This window comes from Pithys albifrons, chromosome 26, assembly GCF_047495875.1.
Source record: "Pithys albifrons albifrons isolate INPA30051 chromosome 26, PitAlb_v1, whole genome shotgun sequence".
NCBI classification, from domain to species: Eukaryota; Metazoa; Chordata; class Aves; order Passeriformes; family Thamnophilidae; genus Pithys; species Pithys albifrons.
The window spans coordinates 7,178,466-7,194,900 of record NC_092483.1 but is presented as its reverse complement, the minus strand read 5'-3'; the positions used below and the strand labels follow the sequence as shown (position 1 = coordinate 7,194,900).

Below are 16,435 nucleotides of genomic sequence, written 5' to 3'. Positions count from 1 at the left end.
CCATACAGTTAAAATGTTGCAATAGTTTGCAACTTACTAGCAAATATATGTACAATATCAACAGAGGTAAAAAGTGCCCTATTTGATAAGGTGTGAGCAATCTTTTCCAGCTGAGAGCTGGAGAGATCGAGACCCATTGATAACTTGTAATTGCCCTGAAACCACTTCCCACATGCACTCAAGGGGAAACCCATAAATGTAATATTTGCAGCATTTGTCAATTCTTGTACTTGATAATGAAGGCGTTAGCACTCTTTACTATTTTTGCCACCACATCTTCCAAAAATGTTGATTTACTTTCATATCTCCCATCAGATAAATAGTTTTTGAGGCAGATGTCTCCCATTCCAAGACTGGTTCCTCTTCACCAATTCTTTTGGATATTATCATAACTGTTTTTGAGTCCCTAAGTGATGGAACTTTGTCACTGCCTGCTGTTATCCATAATTTTTCAAATTCTTTCTAAATTTCCTTTTCCTTCATAATTACACTTATTGTTTCATCTGAAGACTGTGTGATGCTGTACAGTCTTCAAGCTTGTATACTGAGAATTAGTCCTGACAGTCTGGTAATACCTAGGCCACCATCTCCTGTGCTGGAATAAAGGGTGGCATCACATATACTTGAAGGTAAATACAACCAGTCCTCGATTGCAGATCTAGTTGCCAGATCAAAAGACTTAAGGTCCATGGCTTTCACATCAGACTGGTCTGCCAAACAGATCAGTCTGGGGATAGTATATCCTTTCAAGATGTCTACCTTCTGAAATGGTTGTAAAAGAGCCTTTTCAGTCTGATTTAGGCAATCTTCCAGTTTTCCTCGTAAGTCTGTTTTTGATATTCTGACACATGGATCAATGCAAAATTCCAGGTATTTCTCAGTTACCAGGATCAATCATATTGAGGAGCGTGCTGTTAATTGTGTCTGGTGGACAGTCACTGATGGTATATGAATCCCTGGTAGGCTTAATATAGAAGCCATGGCACTTCTCCCGTTGCATCCTGTGGCCTGTAAGATCGCAAAAAACCTCTAAGATTTCAATATTTCTCTTCATTCCCTCCCACGATCCACTCAACAAAACAAGGTAATCTGCAAAGGTCATGGATATTAAATTTTTTGCACAATATTGGTAATCACATCCCTCCTCTTCAAGCTTCCACAATGGAAGGTCCACAGCTAGGTTAAAGAGAATTGGAGACATTGGATAATCGACTCCCAATCCGAATCCTGATGGGATCTGACTGCTCATCCTTGGGTTGATATACATATTAATGTTATCATATATGCTTGCAGTCAGGGTGATAATATGATGGTCCACACCCTTTTACCATGTCTGGGATGATGCCAGAGACCAACCAAAGATTCAACAGTTCCATTAAGTGGGAATAGCAGAGATCTATTTTAATAAGAACACTCAAACCAAGATTTCTTTCACCATGATCATGGCTTGGAATGCCAAGTTGTCTGCTTGGCCAACCGATCAAAAAAAACCCAAGGCTCTTGAATGTTCTGGGCAATTCTTGACTTGAACACCATGTGCACCTTGTCAAGTAGGATACCGCATCTCAGGGATTCCACATCATCAGGGATTATTGTTAGTGAGGCCAGATGATAGGGAGGAAGCAACTATAACACTGTCTCACCGGGGCAGAGGTCAACTTGATTACCATATGTGGTAGTTTTGTCTTTAGTTTTAGCTAGGCATCTGTTCAGCAGGCTTAGAGAGTCTACGTAGATTAGAGGGGACAAGCATCACTTGACTTAAGCAACTAAAGAGATATGAAGGCATTCCAGCAGGACCACAAGGAGGTATGACCTCTGCATCTCTGCCCAGCTAGTAACTATGGTCCTGTCTTAAGAGAGTTATAATTCTTCCAGCCAGAAAGGTTTGCTGCTCTCCCCCCAAGTCCTGATAGCTTAACATAGGGCTGGTAGTACTATTTCTCTCACTCTAGAAGGGGCCGGAGAAACGCTTCAGATTATGAAAGAAAGGGTCCTCACTCACACCACACCCCCCTCCAAAAAAACCCAAAAAAGCAAGCAAACATCACCCTAAGCAGCACCACTGCCCTCACCCGGCAGCAGAGGAAATGGAGATCTCTAAATCCACAGAAACGACGAAACCAAGATGGCGACCACCTGCCGACGAGAGAGAGACAGCGGCTTCAGCAGACTACGTCTCCAAAAGCTAATTGTGGCCAGCCTTACTGCTGCAAGAAAGAAGACTACAACTCCCGGCAGGCGCCGCGCGGCCCGGCTAGGGGACCTGGGAGGGACGGCGAGGGGTGGAGCTAATAAATAGTGGCACAGAGCAGTCGCCTTGCGTAAGATGGTGGTAGCTGCTGCGCTTTAAGTGGTGTGTGTGCTAGGTAGACGTGTATTTGTTCTACTCGCCGCTTCTGTGTTGTGGTTCTTGACGCGGGTGGGGGCCGTGGAGCTATAGTGAAGGAGAAGCCCAAGCTTGCGTGCCTTGGCGTCGGCCGGTCGCTGTAGGCGGGGGTCGCTCGGCTCTTCTCTGCTCGGTTATGTCGGACAATCAGAGTTGGAATTCCTCTGGCTCCGAGGAGGATCCCGAGACAGAGCTCGGGGTGCCTGTTGAGCTCTGTGGGGTACTCAGCAAGGTAAGCTGCCTTTCCTCCTCCCCGCAGCCTGTGCCTGACGGCCTCTCGCTTCCCTTTTCCGCGTTGCACTACAGTCCCCCCTCCCGTAGCTGGCCGAGGACTGTCAGCCCCGGCTGCCTGTTTCCTCCCCATCCCGCTGCTCCGGATGATCAGGCTAAGGCTCCTGTCTCCCCCGGCGCCAGTAGAGGGGCCTGATGGGGGCGCGGGAGGCGTCGTCATGGCCTAGGCAGCTGCCACCTGATGGCGCGGAGCCTGCTAGGCAGCTGCTCTGGCGTCCGGCGCAAACCGCCTGCGCCTCCTCCCTTAGCCAGAGGCACTACCACATCCCCATTGGTCTGAAGGGGGAATCACGTATTTATCCCCGCATCTGCGCAGTGCTCGTCCGTCCTTTCCCAGTCTTCGCAACCCTCGAGAGGCGGCGTGAGGAAGCACTTTCTCGAGGAAGAGTCGCGGGTGCGGCTTGTGCCATGGCTGGGAGAGGTGTTGGCATCCGGCAGTCCCTGACGTCCCCTGCCCTGTATCGAGTCCGCTGGTTGCCTGGCGTGAGCTTCTGGAGAGAAGCCCTCGAGGGGGCGGCCAGGTGCGCGCGTGGAGGTGTTTCCCCCACTCCTCAGGCTCCTGGCTGAAGCTGACGTCGAGCTCGGGTGCGGTCTGGAGCCGCGACATCATATTTCCCTGCCCGGGAGCTCCTAAAGGCAGGCACAGCTCGTGGTCACTTCCCAGGAGCAGGCCCCAACATATGAGTGGCACAACCTTAAGTCCAAATATCAAACCAGGGCAATAAAATACCCCTGCAGCGAGAGATATGGGGAGTGGTGAGGAATGGAAGAAAAATGGCACTAAAGTTTTTAAAGATAAATGTAACTTTTTGCTCTTTTATCACTGAAAGTGAAATGACTTGTGAGTATGTGTTGGATGATACTGGGAAGCTTTAGGAGTGTTTTAAAGCTGAATATTGAATTACTAAGTTTAAAAGCAGATTTTTTTTTTAACGGAAAGTACTTTCAGAATAATGTTGAAATATCTTTAGAGTTAAAGCACTTTGTTTTGAATTTCTTTCCTTTCTTATGCAATAAGGCTAGATACAGACCTGTGTAGAAGGCACAGATCATGGAATACTGAGATCATAAGTAGGTGCTGGATGCTGAGAAGAGCTGTAATGGGGCTAGTACTCTGTTTTTTTGTGAGGGACTCTCAACTCCTTCAGTCTTGAAAATGTTTCTAAGCCTGGAGATGGGAGAAATGGTTAGGAGAAAAGAGGGCCCTTGGCTCTCATCTGTAAAAATCTTATAATCTGATAAGCCTCAGTGCTGTATTTTACTGGTATAGCAGGTGAAGCCATGCCTTCTGACATTCTGTAGCTTAAGTGCATGCAAACATTTGTGGATGATTGTGCTGGGTGTAGCTGATGCTGCCTTTCCTAGGAGAACACTGAATGTAATATGAATAGTCAGATATGGTGAAACCTGTATAGTGAATATGCTTGAGGGATGTTTATCTTTTGTTAGTTGTCTCAGTAATGCTCGAGACAAGCTAATTAAAATGAAAGGGTAGCATACCAAAATTTCTACTAAAGGAATAGTTACTTTTAATAATTTATTGTGTATAATGACATTTTAAATCAATAAAAGTAGGCTACAGTTCTCTGTGTATGTACTAGTGTTTCAGTTCTGTTCTTTGGTAAAGAGAAAAGCTTTAAGGGAAATGGGGTAATTTGGTAAGGGAATCTTATTAAAAGTGTATCCTGCTGGTCTCTTTAAATGTTTCAGAAATCCAGTGTGGGTTTTTTTCCCCATTGTATTTCCTGCTTATCATTTTAAGGTGAATACAAAGAAGGAACTTAGATGTGGAAGTTGTCTTTCTTGAGCCTTGAGAAATATCAGCCAAACTGTTTATTGTTGGTTTTCTATTAGCTAATCTTTGATTTTTTTTTTTTCCAGTGGACCAATTACATTCATGGGTGGCAGGATCGATGGGTAGTTCTGAAAAGCAACACGCTTAGTTATTACAAGTCTGAAGATGAAACGGAGTATGGCTGCAGAGGCTCTATCTGTCTGAGAAAGGCTGTGATTACAGTAAGTGCTGTTTCAGTATTGACATCTTGTATGTTTTGGAGTGTTACATATTTGTAGGCTGATGTCTGGTGAAAGTAAGTATGGGTAGGGCAAATAAATTCTTTTAGCTTGTTTAATATTAAAGTTAGTGATATTAGTGCAACACAGTGGAGCCAGGGCAAGAAGTTATTAATAAGCTGGCTTTATTTGGGTTTGTAATAAGCAGCTTTTCATATCTGTTATCTTAGAGGCTTCTGTGGGGAGGGATATGGTTTACTTCTGGAGAGCCTATGTATAAGTGAAATGTTATAAAGATGAATTTGCCTTAGAAGATGAAGAAAAACATGTTTGTAGCTTTCATAATTATGATATATGTATTGATTATGACTAATGCTTGCAAAAAAGCATGCTGTAGCTTTTCTGTGTTGCTGTTAAATAGTCCAGTTATTTGACTTCTGTGTAGCACATAACTTCCTAGAGCAGTAGTGTTAAATCTTAGTGTTTATGTTCTTATTCCACCAAATGTTTTGCTTTCAAACTGAATTAAAGGTGACAAATAAGTTTTCTCTTCTTTACTAATATTCAACTTAAAAATAGATTTTTTTTAACACATTTTGATTTGGGGAAAAAAAGCCTCTTGATTACATCAACTGTATGTATTTTGGAAAAAAAGATTATGAAGAAAAAACAGATTTTTACATTTAGGTATCTGACAGGTATTAGTAATCTGAAAATTAAAACAGATTACCTAATTTCTTTTAAAGCTCTTTTTAAAACTGCTGAAACTTTTAAAACTCGCTCGAGATTTGACTTTTTCAGGAATTTATGGTGCATGGCAAAAGCATCTAGAAGTGCTCATTTAAGTGTACTTCTGGCAGTCTGTAGAGGTACCAGTCTCTGATCATGACTTCCAAAAAGGTGTCTAATTCACTAGTAAGAGGCTTAAACATGCCAATCAGGCAGAGACAGGAAGGTGGTGGGAAGGAGGTGTATTCCAAGGGATGTCTGGAAATGTGCTGTAGAGTACATCTCAGCAGCTTGAATTCTAGTTCTGGTGGTGGGGAATATAGTGATGCTGTTATTGTTTTGGTATATTGCACTTTGTGTGGAGAAGTTGGTGGGCTTGTCTTTTGACTAAGAAGAGTGTAACACTGCAACTTCTTGCAGATAGCTTTTTTTCCTCTCTTCTATCTGGCACTTATTGCATCTGGTAACTTGATGTTGATTGTTGATTCACCCTCTTTGTCCTCAGTTCTTGAGCTTCTTGAGTACATTGAGAAAGAATAAAAAGTGGGCATTTTTCTCAAAATTATTCTGATATTTTAGTTGTTCCATTTTCATTCAGAATCATGTATAGTGGCTGGTATTTGACAGTTTAATTGCTTGTAGTTTAATATGGCATATCTGAAACCTGGTAAACTTAATTATTTCTAGTTGCAGTTAGTGATTGCTGTGTAATTATTAGAGGCTCAGGAATGCTATTAGATAATTTTATGTGTTTCTAGGATACAGAAACTTACTTTTTCAGAATGAATGCTTCTGGGTTGATAGTTTGGTAGCAAATTTAATAGTTGTTTTTTAAACCTATCTTTTCAATAATAGAAAATGTATTATGCTCAAAGATAATTGTTTATTCTTCCTGTGGTACATAATCTTTATTTTCATGTCCTTGTAATGTTTTAATATAAGCTTACTAACATGTATTTAAATGCATAGGAGAATACCAATAGTTGATAAAATGTGGAGATGATAATAAAAAGCTACTTTTGCTATCAGTGGAACTTATTTGTTACTGTACGTCTTGTGATTACTTTGGTAGAGAAGTTCGGTTTCTTACTGACTTAATGTTCAATAGCACTGATCTGATGTAGTTGGGATTTTAATCTTGAATATTTGTCAACAGTCTTTCACTATACTTTAAGTATGGTTTACCTTGACCTTGCTAATCCAGAGTCAGGCATAATAAATACCTTCTGTATTGCAGGAAGTTTTCCTTAAGTACAAAGCAGGGTATGAGTGGTATGAAATGGCATTGAAGGTAATGTTTCCTTGTAGGAGAGGAGAAGGGGACTGGATTCTCATGAAACTTTCTTTTAGGTCCTCAGATTAGGTATGCATGTTTGTCTTTGGGGGATGTAATGATTTTCTGTGTGTAATTAATGCTATTAGTAGTATAGAATGTCTAGAAAACTGCTCTCATTGTGTAGTCTTACTGTACTTCTAACAATGAAGATAAGCCTAATGATAAATCATAAAGTTGAGATGTGAATGCTGCATTTGGCAAGTTAGTCCTTTCTGATCTTGTTTTATTATTCCTATCACATCGGGCTGAGGTTGATAGGTAATTCTGTAGGGTTATTTTATAAAATGACAGTTCTCTCTCCCCTCTTAAATCGAGAGGAAGATGTCATGACCCGCTCCTGGGAAGGGGACGGGGGTAACCTAGGTTGTTATTAATCATTCCTTTTGGGATGGATTAAAGGGAAACGACACTATATAATCAGTGTTTATTTAACAATTCTGTGTAATGTGACATAGAAGATAACCTTAGCGGGGGGGGGGGGGGGGGGGGGGGGGGGGGGAAGATGCATAAGGGGACAGCAAGGAAAAAGAAGAGATAGGAAAAGATGAGAATGAAAAGGTTACATAGTCACCGCCTAGAGATCCAGCGTTGCATCTCAGCAGTCCTGCAGGCCATGGTCTCCATCTGCAGGCGGTGGGGGCCAGAAACAGAACCCAAATTCCCAAAGTCACCAGTCCATTTTTATACCCTCAGCATGCCTTTTGCACCTCCCCCTGAGGCAGGGGATTGTTTTCCATGAAGCAATGTAGCCAGCCGGACTGCGAACCCCCATGTTCGCCGGGTTCATGTGGAGGGCAGGGCAATGGCTCTTTTTGCCTCTTCAGGGCTCGACACCTTTAGCACTGGAGGGAAGGATGGGCCCAACTGCCCATCAGGGGTATTATGCAAAAGTCAGAAGCCTGCAAAGTCTCTTAGAATGCATAAATCATTAACTGTTTTAGTCTCTGACAGAAGACTAGTTAAATTAGCTCATTAAAGTAGCTATTTTAGGTATTTTAAGTGTGGAATTATAATGTCATATCTCTAAAACAGATTCCTGTGACAATAGTCTTTAATTGAATAGAAAACATGGAGTCTGGTTGGGCTTCTTGCTATATTAACCCCCAGGACTGAGAAAAGCTGATTCCTCTGGAATAGAGGACTAAAGGATGAATATTGTATACTCACTGGATTACATTAGGTAATGAACTGTCAAGAACTAGCCATGTGAATTAAGTTATGAAGAAAGACAAGGAAAATCAGTATATGATGTGAACTGTGTCGTGTTTTCCATTATGTGGCTAAAAGCCTCAAATGTGTTTAACCAGTTTATAACAGAAGGGAGGCTTGAATTCAAGTTAAGTTCTGCTGTGTGGTCAAGGGGTTAGAAGGAATTATGGGCATTATTATAGAATTGATATATGCACAGATTTAAGTTGTGTCCAAGCTAGATGAATAGAACAAGCTAAATTACTGCTGCAGTTGGGTGAAAGGTTTTATTAAAAAAGCTAATCTGTACATTCATGCTCTGGACAGAAATACGATGGCAATAAATTTGTAATAATTTCTAATTGCATGGGGAAGTATTGTTTCCAATTGTCTGAGGTTGGAAAACTAAGTTTTAATAGGAGAGCATTTAATGGAATAGTTAATTTTTGGTACCTTGATAAAGTACTTCCTCAACCTTAATTGCTACTAAAAAGATGACTTTAGTAAACTAAGACATAGAGTACTGTGGTAGTATAGACAACTCAACAGTGAGCAAGAAATCTGATTTATTAAGAAAGAGCAGATGCATTTATAACCTTGCCTACTTCCGGTTACATTAGCATAATCACATGTCCCTTTCCCACCAATCAGCCCCAGGTCTGTCTGGTGAGCATGCACAGTTAGTGGCTTCTCCCAAGGTAGTTGTTTCCGCCCCAGTGATGTGGTTTGTGGCGTGGCAAGATCTGTTCTTTATTCTCTATCCCAACTCTGTACACACATGACATACAACAATCCTTTAATAAATTAACCTGTTCCCCGCATATTCCCCTTCTTTATTTAAATAATAACAAGAAACCATACTACACTCTAATACAAACTGAGACTGCAAAATAACATTATTATGAGTAGTTGTTTGACCCAGAACCTATTCTTTAAACTCTTTATTAGAACTAACCACCCTTATGAATGTTTAGCTTTGATGAATCCAGGGTCTCTTAAGTTTCTTTTATCTGAGGGCAAAGGTGTAACTGGGGCAAAACATGTCAAATCTTTAGTCAATAGCGTATAGCTGAGGTAGTGTGTATTAGCAATCTTTATTTGAGGATGAATGTGTGTACGAGGTGGAGCTGTTGCGCAGATAGGTTAAGGGGTCACATTCTCAGATTCATGCAATCACACATCTCCACTCATCCAGGTGGCCACCTCTTTCATACTTTCTTGCATACTGGTTAAGGACTTTATTTTGTTGTGCTTTTTAGCTGTGGATCAAGGGATTAGCAGCAATCATCAGTCACCTGTTTCTCTGATCCCTATTACATTGTCCGGGAAATGTTCTTCTTTCACTGATGAGGAGGCAATATAAGGTTTCACATACTGAGAGGGAATCCACCACAATTGGGTGCCTGTGGATACGCAAGCGTACCCTCTCCCCCAGGTGATAAGATCCACTGGTCCTGTCCACTGTTCTGATATTAAATCTTTTATCATGACTGGTGGTTTGGGAGAGAATAGCACTTTTGATTTATGTTGATGCTTGTATCCACTGTACCCTATTTTATCACTATTTAAGAAATTTAAAACATACACTGCGTTCTGTAAACATTCTTGTGGCCTATATATTGATTCCCCCTTTTTTTGTTTTTGTGATATTTCTTTTAGTGTGCGGTATGCTCTTTCTACAGTTGCTTGGCCTGTGGGTGAATAAGGAATGCCTGTGATATGAGATACCCCCCAGTCTGTAAGGAAGATTTTTGACTTTTGTTGAACAATAAGCAGGGCCATTGTTAGTGTTTATGCACTTGGGTACCCCTAAAACTGCAAAGCAATCAAGCCAGTGTTTGATAACATCTCGTGCCCTCTCCCCTGCATGAGCAGTGGCGTTAGTATATCTAGAATTTGTGTCAACAGTGATGTGTACATATTTTAAGCAGCCAAATTCCTGTATGTTAGTAACATCTGTTTGCCATATTTCATTGGCAATTAGGCCTCAGGGATTAACCTGTTCTTTAGATGGTGTTGGGGTAAACTGTTGATAGTCAGGGCAGGACATGATAGTATCTCTGGCTTGATTCATACCTAATCCAAATTGTCTTTTTAGAGAATGTGCATTTTGATGAAAAAAGGAGTGGGAAAGTTTGGCTTGCTCAAGAGTTTTAGGGATAGTCACTGTCATAGCAGCGGCATCTGCTTGTCGGTTGCCCTCTGCTGTGGGCCCCAGAAGATCTGTATGTGAGTGTCTTGGTTTTGAGGGGAAAAAACAAAAATGTTTACTCACAAGCAGGGGAGGGGCCTCCTCCACGATAATCACACCACTCTTTATCAAATTTAAGAAAAGGAATTTTAATACAAGAAGGATAACTGTCGCAGACCATGGCCTAGAGGAGACTGCACACACCAATGTGATGTAAAGCAAATCCCAAGTTTATTCAAAAACACAGGTATATATGACCTCAAGTGACCCCGCCCCAGGTGCGGTGGTCTGACTCCAATTGGTTGAGGCTGGAAACATGTCCTTTTAAGGTGAAAACGAAACCTGTAATGTGGTCCTTCAGACCCACCTGAGTCAGGGGCTGCAACAGATAACTGTTATATATATATATATGTAAACAGACTAGTGCAACCCACTTCCCCAACACCATAAGAGAAAGAAAAAAAAAACAAACAACAACAAAACCCAGCAGGTTTTCCTCTGGGAGGAAAAAGTTATACTTAAGTGTCAATGTCACAGCCCGGCTGGCTGCAGAGTGAGTTTCAGTCCCTTTCCAGCAAGACAGACGAGCAGTGAGCTTTCAGATGGACTCAGTCTCTTCCCCCTGTGTTCCCCGTCCAAAAAGCAGAAAAGTACAAGCAACCAGAAGCAAATCCAAGGCAGGCAGCAGCAGCCGCGTGGCCAGAAAAAGCAGTCAGGGGCAGGCAGCAGCAGCCGCGTGGCCAGAAAAAGCAGTCAGGGGCAGGCAGCAGCAGCCGCGTGGCCAGAAAAAGCAGTCAGGGGCAGGCAGCAGCAGCCGCGTGGCCAGAAAAAGCAGTCCGGGTACAGCGGCAGCGAGACAGCCAGGCAAGCCCCAGCAGTAACCAGCAGGGCAGCCTGCCTCCTCGGAGTCCCCACTCCCGCATTCCACCGAGCCAAGACTGGAAAAGAATATCCAAAAAAAAAAAAACAAAAGAGACAGACCTGCCCCCACCCAAGTGATCAACAGTTAACTACTTCTTTTTGTTAACTGCTGGCCTGGGCAGTTAAGTGGCAGGGGAGAGAATTTACATAATAATCCCAAACTACAACAGTGAGTGAATATGTAACACATAAAATACAAATCGTCTGTGATTGATAAGAACCCGTAAGGTGCGTAGCTCTGCAAATAAAAAGGAGTTAGATATCTGTCATAGAAAGGAATGAGGCATGAGACCAAACCTGCAGCATAAGAAGAATCAGTGACAATATTTAACAGTTCATCACAAAACACTTCAAAAGCCATGCGAACAGCAACTAGTTCTAATACTTGTACAGACCCCTGGTCCGTAGTCTGCACTTTGCTTTCCCACTGTTTTGTGACAGGATTAATCCATGTCACTGCAGCCTTTCTAGATCGTCCTGATGTGTCAGTGAAGACAGTCATACTCGTTACTGGTTGCACCTGGCAACGGCGAGTAGCTAGCAAAGGTAAGTTCCCAATCTCTGCCCATAACCGATGTTTAGGGAAATGGATACACAGGTCACCCATGTAATCTGCCAATGCTGTCTGAATCCCAGCATGGTCTGTGAGAAACCAGTCAGGGTTGTCTTTTGTTGCTGGGATGTAGATGGCTTCTGGGTCCTGTCCATCCATCGCTTGCAACTGTTCTCGACCTTTAACAATAAGCTTGGCAAACATGTCATTAATAGTCCATACAGTCTTAGGTGGTGAATGAGGTAGAAACAGCCATTCTAAGATCCTTAAGGGATCTGGTTCTCATTGATCCCATTGGAACAGAACTGCAAATCGCTGAAACTTACTTGTCACTAGGGCTAGGCAAATGTGCAGATCAAAATGTCGTAGCCAGCCCTGTCTGTTTTCAGTAGCCTGAGAACACAACTGCAGGCCTTGCTTCGCCTCTTTGGTAAGGGAGCGGTGTGGCAGAAGTTAAAATTGTTGACATTTTTGGTCTGTGTTTCGGCCAACCATCTGGGCACAGTTTATATTATTCCCTACCTTGTTGCTAGTAACTGGTATAGATAAAAGAGGAACTTTGCCCTTGAAGACTGGGCTAACTATAAACTAAAAATAATTGGCCTCTTTTGATTGGCTAGTTGCATTTGGAGGTCGTTTTAAGGAGAAACTGAGGAAGAGGGAGAGGAAGGCTGCTCCCCAGACTCATATAAAGGGAGACCCTGGGACAATTATGCACATGCTCAGGGGCATTCCAATACCCACGCACATGCGCAGAGAGAAAACTGTTATATAACAGATGGGCAGAGCTGATGACCTCAGTCTGGGCGGTATTGAGGGCGGTATTAGACACACCTACCCAGTCAGACATCACTGGCCACCTGTATTTTAAGAGCAGATGACTGGTGTGTTGGCTGGCTTGCTTGCCGTGCGGGAAATCCTTGCATTTTAAGACACCGGGAGCACCTGTTACTGCGGTGAGTCAGTTGGTGCACATGGTCTCGGCTTCCTCCTTTGGAAAACCTAAGTGTGTGTGTGGGTAAGACCTTAGTATCAGTAGCATTCCCCTTTGTGAGTGGGGGGGGCGTTTGTACGCCTGGGTTTATTGCTCTTTGGGGTTTTTTTTCCCCTTCCTTTTGCCTCCTTCTCCACCATAAAACTCCTGTTACCCAGCAATCTCTGTTAATAAAAACCCCTGTTTGTTAATCTCTTAACAGCGTGTCTCTTTCATTTTCTGGTAATCCTTTGAACCCACTCTAAAACAATACTCTATCTAGGTTCTGGGCATCACGTATGCCCCTTCCCTTGCTAACTGAGCACTAGTTACCTCTGCTTGCCGGTTATCAACAACATAAGCTGTACAACTATCTCTAAAATCTGATAGCCAAATGCTTTATTGTGCAATTGACAAAACCATCTTCAATAGGGATTTCCAATCATGCGGAGTAAACACATATGAACTATTTAATGCCTCTAAAAACGCGAACACATGGGGTGATGAAATTCCACTTTCTTCAACAATCTGTCTAAACTCCTTAATAACATCACAGGATAACCTTTAAAACTGAGGGGGTTGCTGAGACCGCTAGATAACAGGGCACCCATTAACCACTTTCCAATGAGTGGCGCATAATGCCTCCTCCCTACAGTTCTTTCATTTGCCCAGGACAGCACCACCATGTGACCCTTGTTCGTCAGTAGGAGGGAAAACATCCAACTGCCTCCCTGTGCCCTGCAAAAACTCCTCATCTACCAAATTGTTGCATTCCCCATATAAATCTTGAGGCCGGGGCACAATCAAACATGGTGGCAGCAATAGTGGAGCCTCTGTGGCTGTCACGTGATGGGCACAAAATGGTTGCTCCTCAGCGGCCACAAGGCAAGGACTAGATGGCACTGGAACACGCAACATGCTGTGTCCCCCTCCCCTCCTGCACCCAAATATTTGCCCTCTGTCTCCGGGGGAACCCCGGGGGAGCAAGGGGAGTGGGATCTGCCACCATGGGGAGTGGTGGACTCCTCTGCACTGCCTTTAGCGTGCTTATTATTTCCCTATGCACGGCCAGATGATTAAATGCTTATATATCCCCATACCCCGCTCTTTCATAAAGTTCTCATGCAAGTTTTTGCCAGATAGTTACTTTAAGGGTTCTGTCCCACGGAAATTCCAGGGTATTTTTGTTGATCCATTCCAGAAGTGCTATTAATTTAGTCTCTGAAATGTCTTTTCTCTGCCTGTTTAACAGGCAGCTTAAAGCTTCAACAGTTAGTCTTTGTTCTTGGGAAATACCTCCCCCCATCCTCAGTCTCTCACCTCTTGACCGAATTTTTCTTCCCCTTTTTTTTTTCTGTTTTCAGTGTTCCTTGTAATCATTTTTGTTGTTCAAGAGGTGCTGATATGCGTGTGGTTGCTTTGAAGGACCCCTCCTTCCTTGATTTGGCTGAGGCTACCACCAGTTAGACATGCCAGCAAGGCTTCCGAAATCTCTTCTATTAAGTCCCAATTCGGGGCACCATATATGGTAGTATAGACAACTTGATAGTGAGCAAGAAATCTGATTTATTAAGGAAGAGCAGGCACATTTATGACCTCGCCTACTTCTGGTTGCATTAGCATAATCACGTGTCCCTTTCCCACCAATCAGCCCTAGGTCTGTCTGGTGAGCATGCACAGTTACTGGCTTTTCCCAAGTGTCTTGGTTTCGTCCTGGCCCCCTAGCTTGAGCCGCCGCCCCCCCCCCCCCCCCTTCTCCCCCTGCTCCTCAAAGCAGGGAAAAGGACAGGGGAAAAAAAGCCCTTGAAAGAAGCTGAGCCAAGTCAGTATATATGTATATTCTCTAAATGTCTACAATTATATGTATACAGTTTGCACCCACAATGGGAAAAACAGGGGTGACAAAGAGACAAAACAAAAAGAAATGGGTACAAAAGAACACCCCCACCCACCCACTGAGTAAACCAGTACAACACAATCCCACTGACCACTCTTAGAAGGAAGCTAGCTTCTCCCTCTCACGTGGGGGTCTCACTCATGTTTTTTCCCCGATCTTCTGCGTGGCTCTGATAAGGGACTGAGAGCAGCCGAGAGCCCTCTGCACTCCACTCTTACCGGAACCGAAGAGAGCTAAACTTCCTATCTCCTGTCTCTTATCCCATGGGAGGGGAAAGAATGGGTGAGGAATACCTAGGAGACAAGCCCCTCCCTAGTTACATCTGGTTACCAGGAACAAGCCTGGGTCAAACTATCACACCGAGGTAGTTCTGTTTCTGCTCCAATGGCGTGGTTTGCAGCGTGGGAAGATCTGTTCTTTATTCTCTATCCCAACTCTGTACACACATGACATACAGCAATCCTTTAATAAATTAACCTGTTCCCCACAGAGTACAACCCTAATAGAGATAGTGGTTTATTTAGGACACAAGGCAATTTATGCTTTTAGACTTTGGTGTGTGCCTTAAATAATCAAATAGTTACATCCAGATTGGTGGAAAATCTTGGCTAAAGGGGAGAGAAATCTGAATGGAGACTGTAGTCAGCACATCCAAAAAAGTCACTACAGTGCGTACAAGTGTGGTCAAGAATGCTTCTTCAAGTGAAAGGCCCGAGGTGATTTTATTCTGGAGAGGAAAATGCCGAAGAGCAATAGAAGAGCGAGGGAGAGAAAGAGTTAATGCCTAGGAGATAATGAGAAGGGGCTGCTGTTGGTGAGACAGGCAGAAATTGTTTGGAACATGGAATTCTGGACAATTATTTTTTGTGAGGATTATAAAGGTTTGTTGAGTTAGGAAGATTCTGGAACTGCAGGCAGTTCTTTAGGCCTCAGTAAGTTGGTACCTTTTGGTACGAGATGAGAACACTGAAAGTTAATAAATCCTGTGAGAAAGACTAGCAGGCTAACTAAAATAAAGTGAGATAAGGAGGATTTTGAGAGAAGCAGGCATGGGAATGGAATGTTAAAGAAATAAATTTCTCATGAAACAAAGGGGCATCTGGACAGGGAGTAGCATCCAATTAGAAGCTGTAATAAAGTTTATGGACACTGCTATTCTACCTATGGCTGTTGGCCATGGGTGGGATTTTACAATATATATTGTGTAACTTGTAGTTAGTGGGCTTTTTGTTTTTTGCTGTTTTCTATTTTCTTTCTTTTTCCTTCTTCATGGTGTGATATAACAAACTATCTTTGTGTGACACCTGTGATCAGTGCTCCTTTTTCGGCCACCATAACCTAAATACAGCCACAATTTTTAGCATTCACATACTCTGTACAAACTTGTATATGAGTATTATGGTCTTTGATTTACCTGAACCAGCAGTGGATGGGTTGATGTTCAAAGTGAAAATGACAGAATGTTGTCCTGTATTTATCAAAATACTATATGGAGTACTAATATCCTTGGTAAATAAAATGCAATTATTTGTCTGGATAGAGAAATGGAAGATTTTTTAGTATGTGTTTAGGAAATTAAGTCAGAAGTGGAAAAGTACACATTCAGATCAGTTGAAGTGAGACTGTTAATTATTATGGAGTTCTTTGTCATAATATGAACGGGATGTGGGGGAAAAATCAGTAATTTATTAAAGTACTTAATACCCAAATATTATTAATTACTTAATGTTGCTGAAGTATTCAGCTCTAGTACTCTAATATAATCATATCATAGAATCTCCTGAGTTGGAAGGGACCAACAAGGAAGTCCAACTTTTGGCTCTGCATGGGACAGACAGCCCCAAGAATCACACCATGTGCCTGAGAGCATTGTCCAAACATTTCTTGAACTGTCAGGCTTCGTGCTGTAACCACTTCCCTGGGGAGCCTGTTCCAATGCCCACCCACCATCTGG

The 16,435-nt window shown here is 42.8% G+C and overlaps 1 protein-coding gene across 7 annotated transcripts in view; it reads left to right on the top strand.

Annotated features, from left to right (window-relative positions):
* The first annotated feature begins 2,314 nt into the window (after positions 1-2,314).
* Positions 2,315-16,435, top strand: part of LOC139683015 (ceramide transfer protein-like) — a 165,632-nt gene continuing 151,511 nt past the window's right edge. For all 7 annotated transcript variants that reach the window (XM_071577721.1, XM_071577720.1, XM_071577717.1 and 4 more), the window contains exons 1-2: positions 2,315-2,621; positions 4,562-4,696. In XM_071577721.1, coding sequence (XP_071433822.1) covers positions 2,526-2,621; positions 4,562-4,696 — 231 coding nt within the window. In that variant the 5' untranslated portion in view covers positions 2,315-2,525. The remainder of the gene's footprint in view (positions 2,622-4,561; positions 4,697-16,435) is intronic.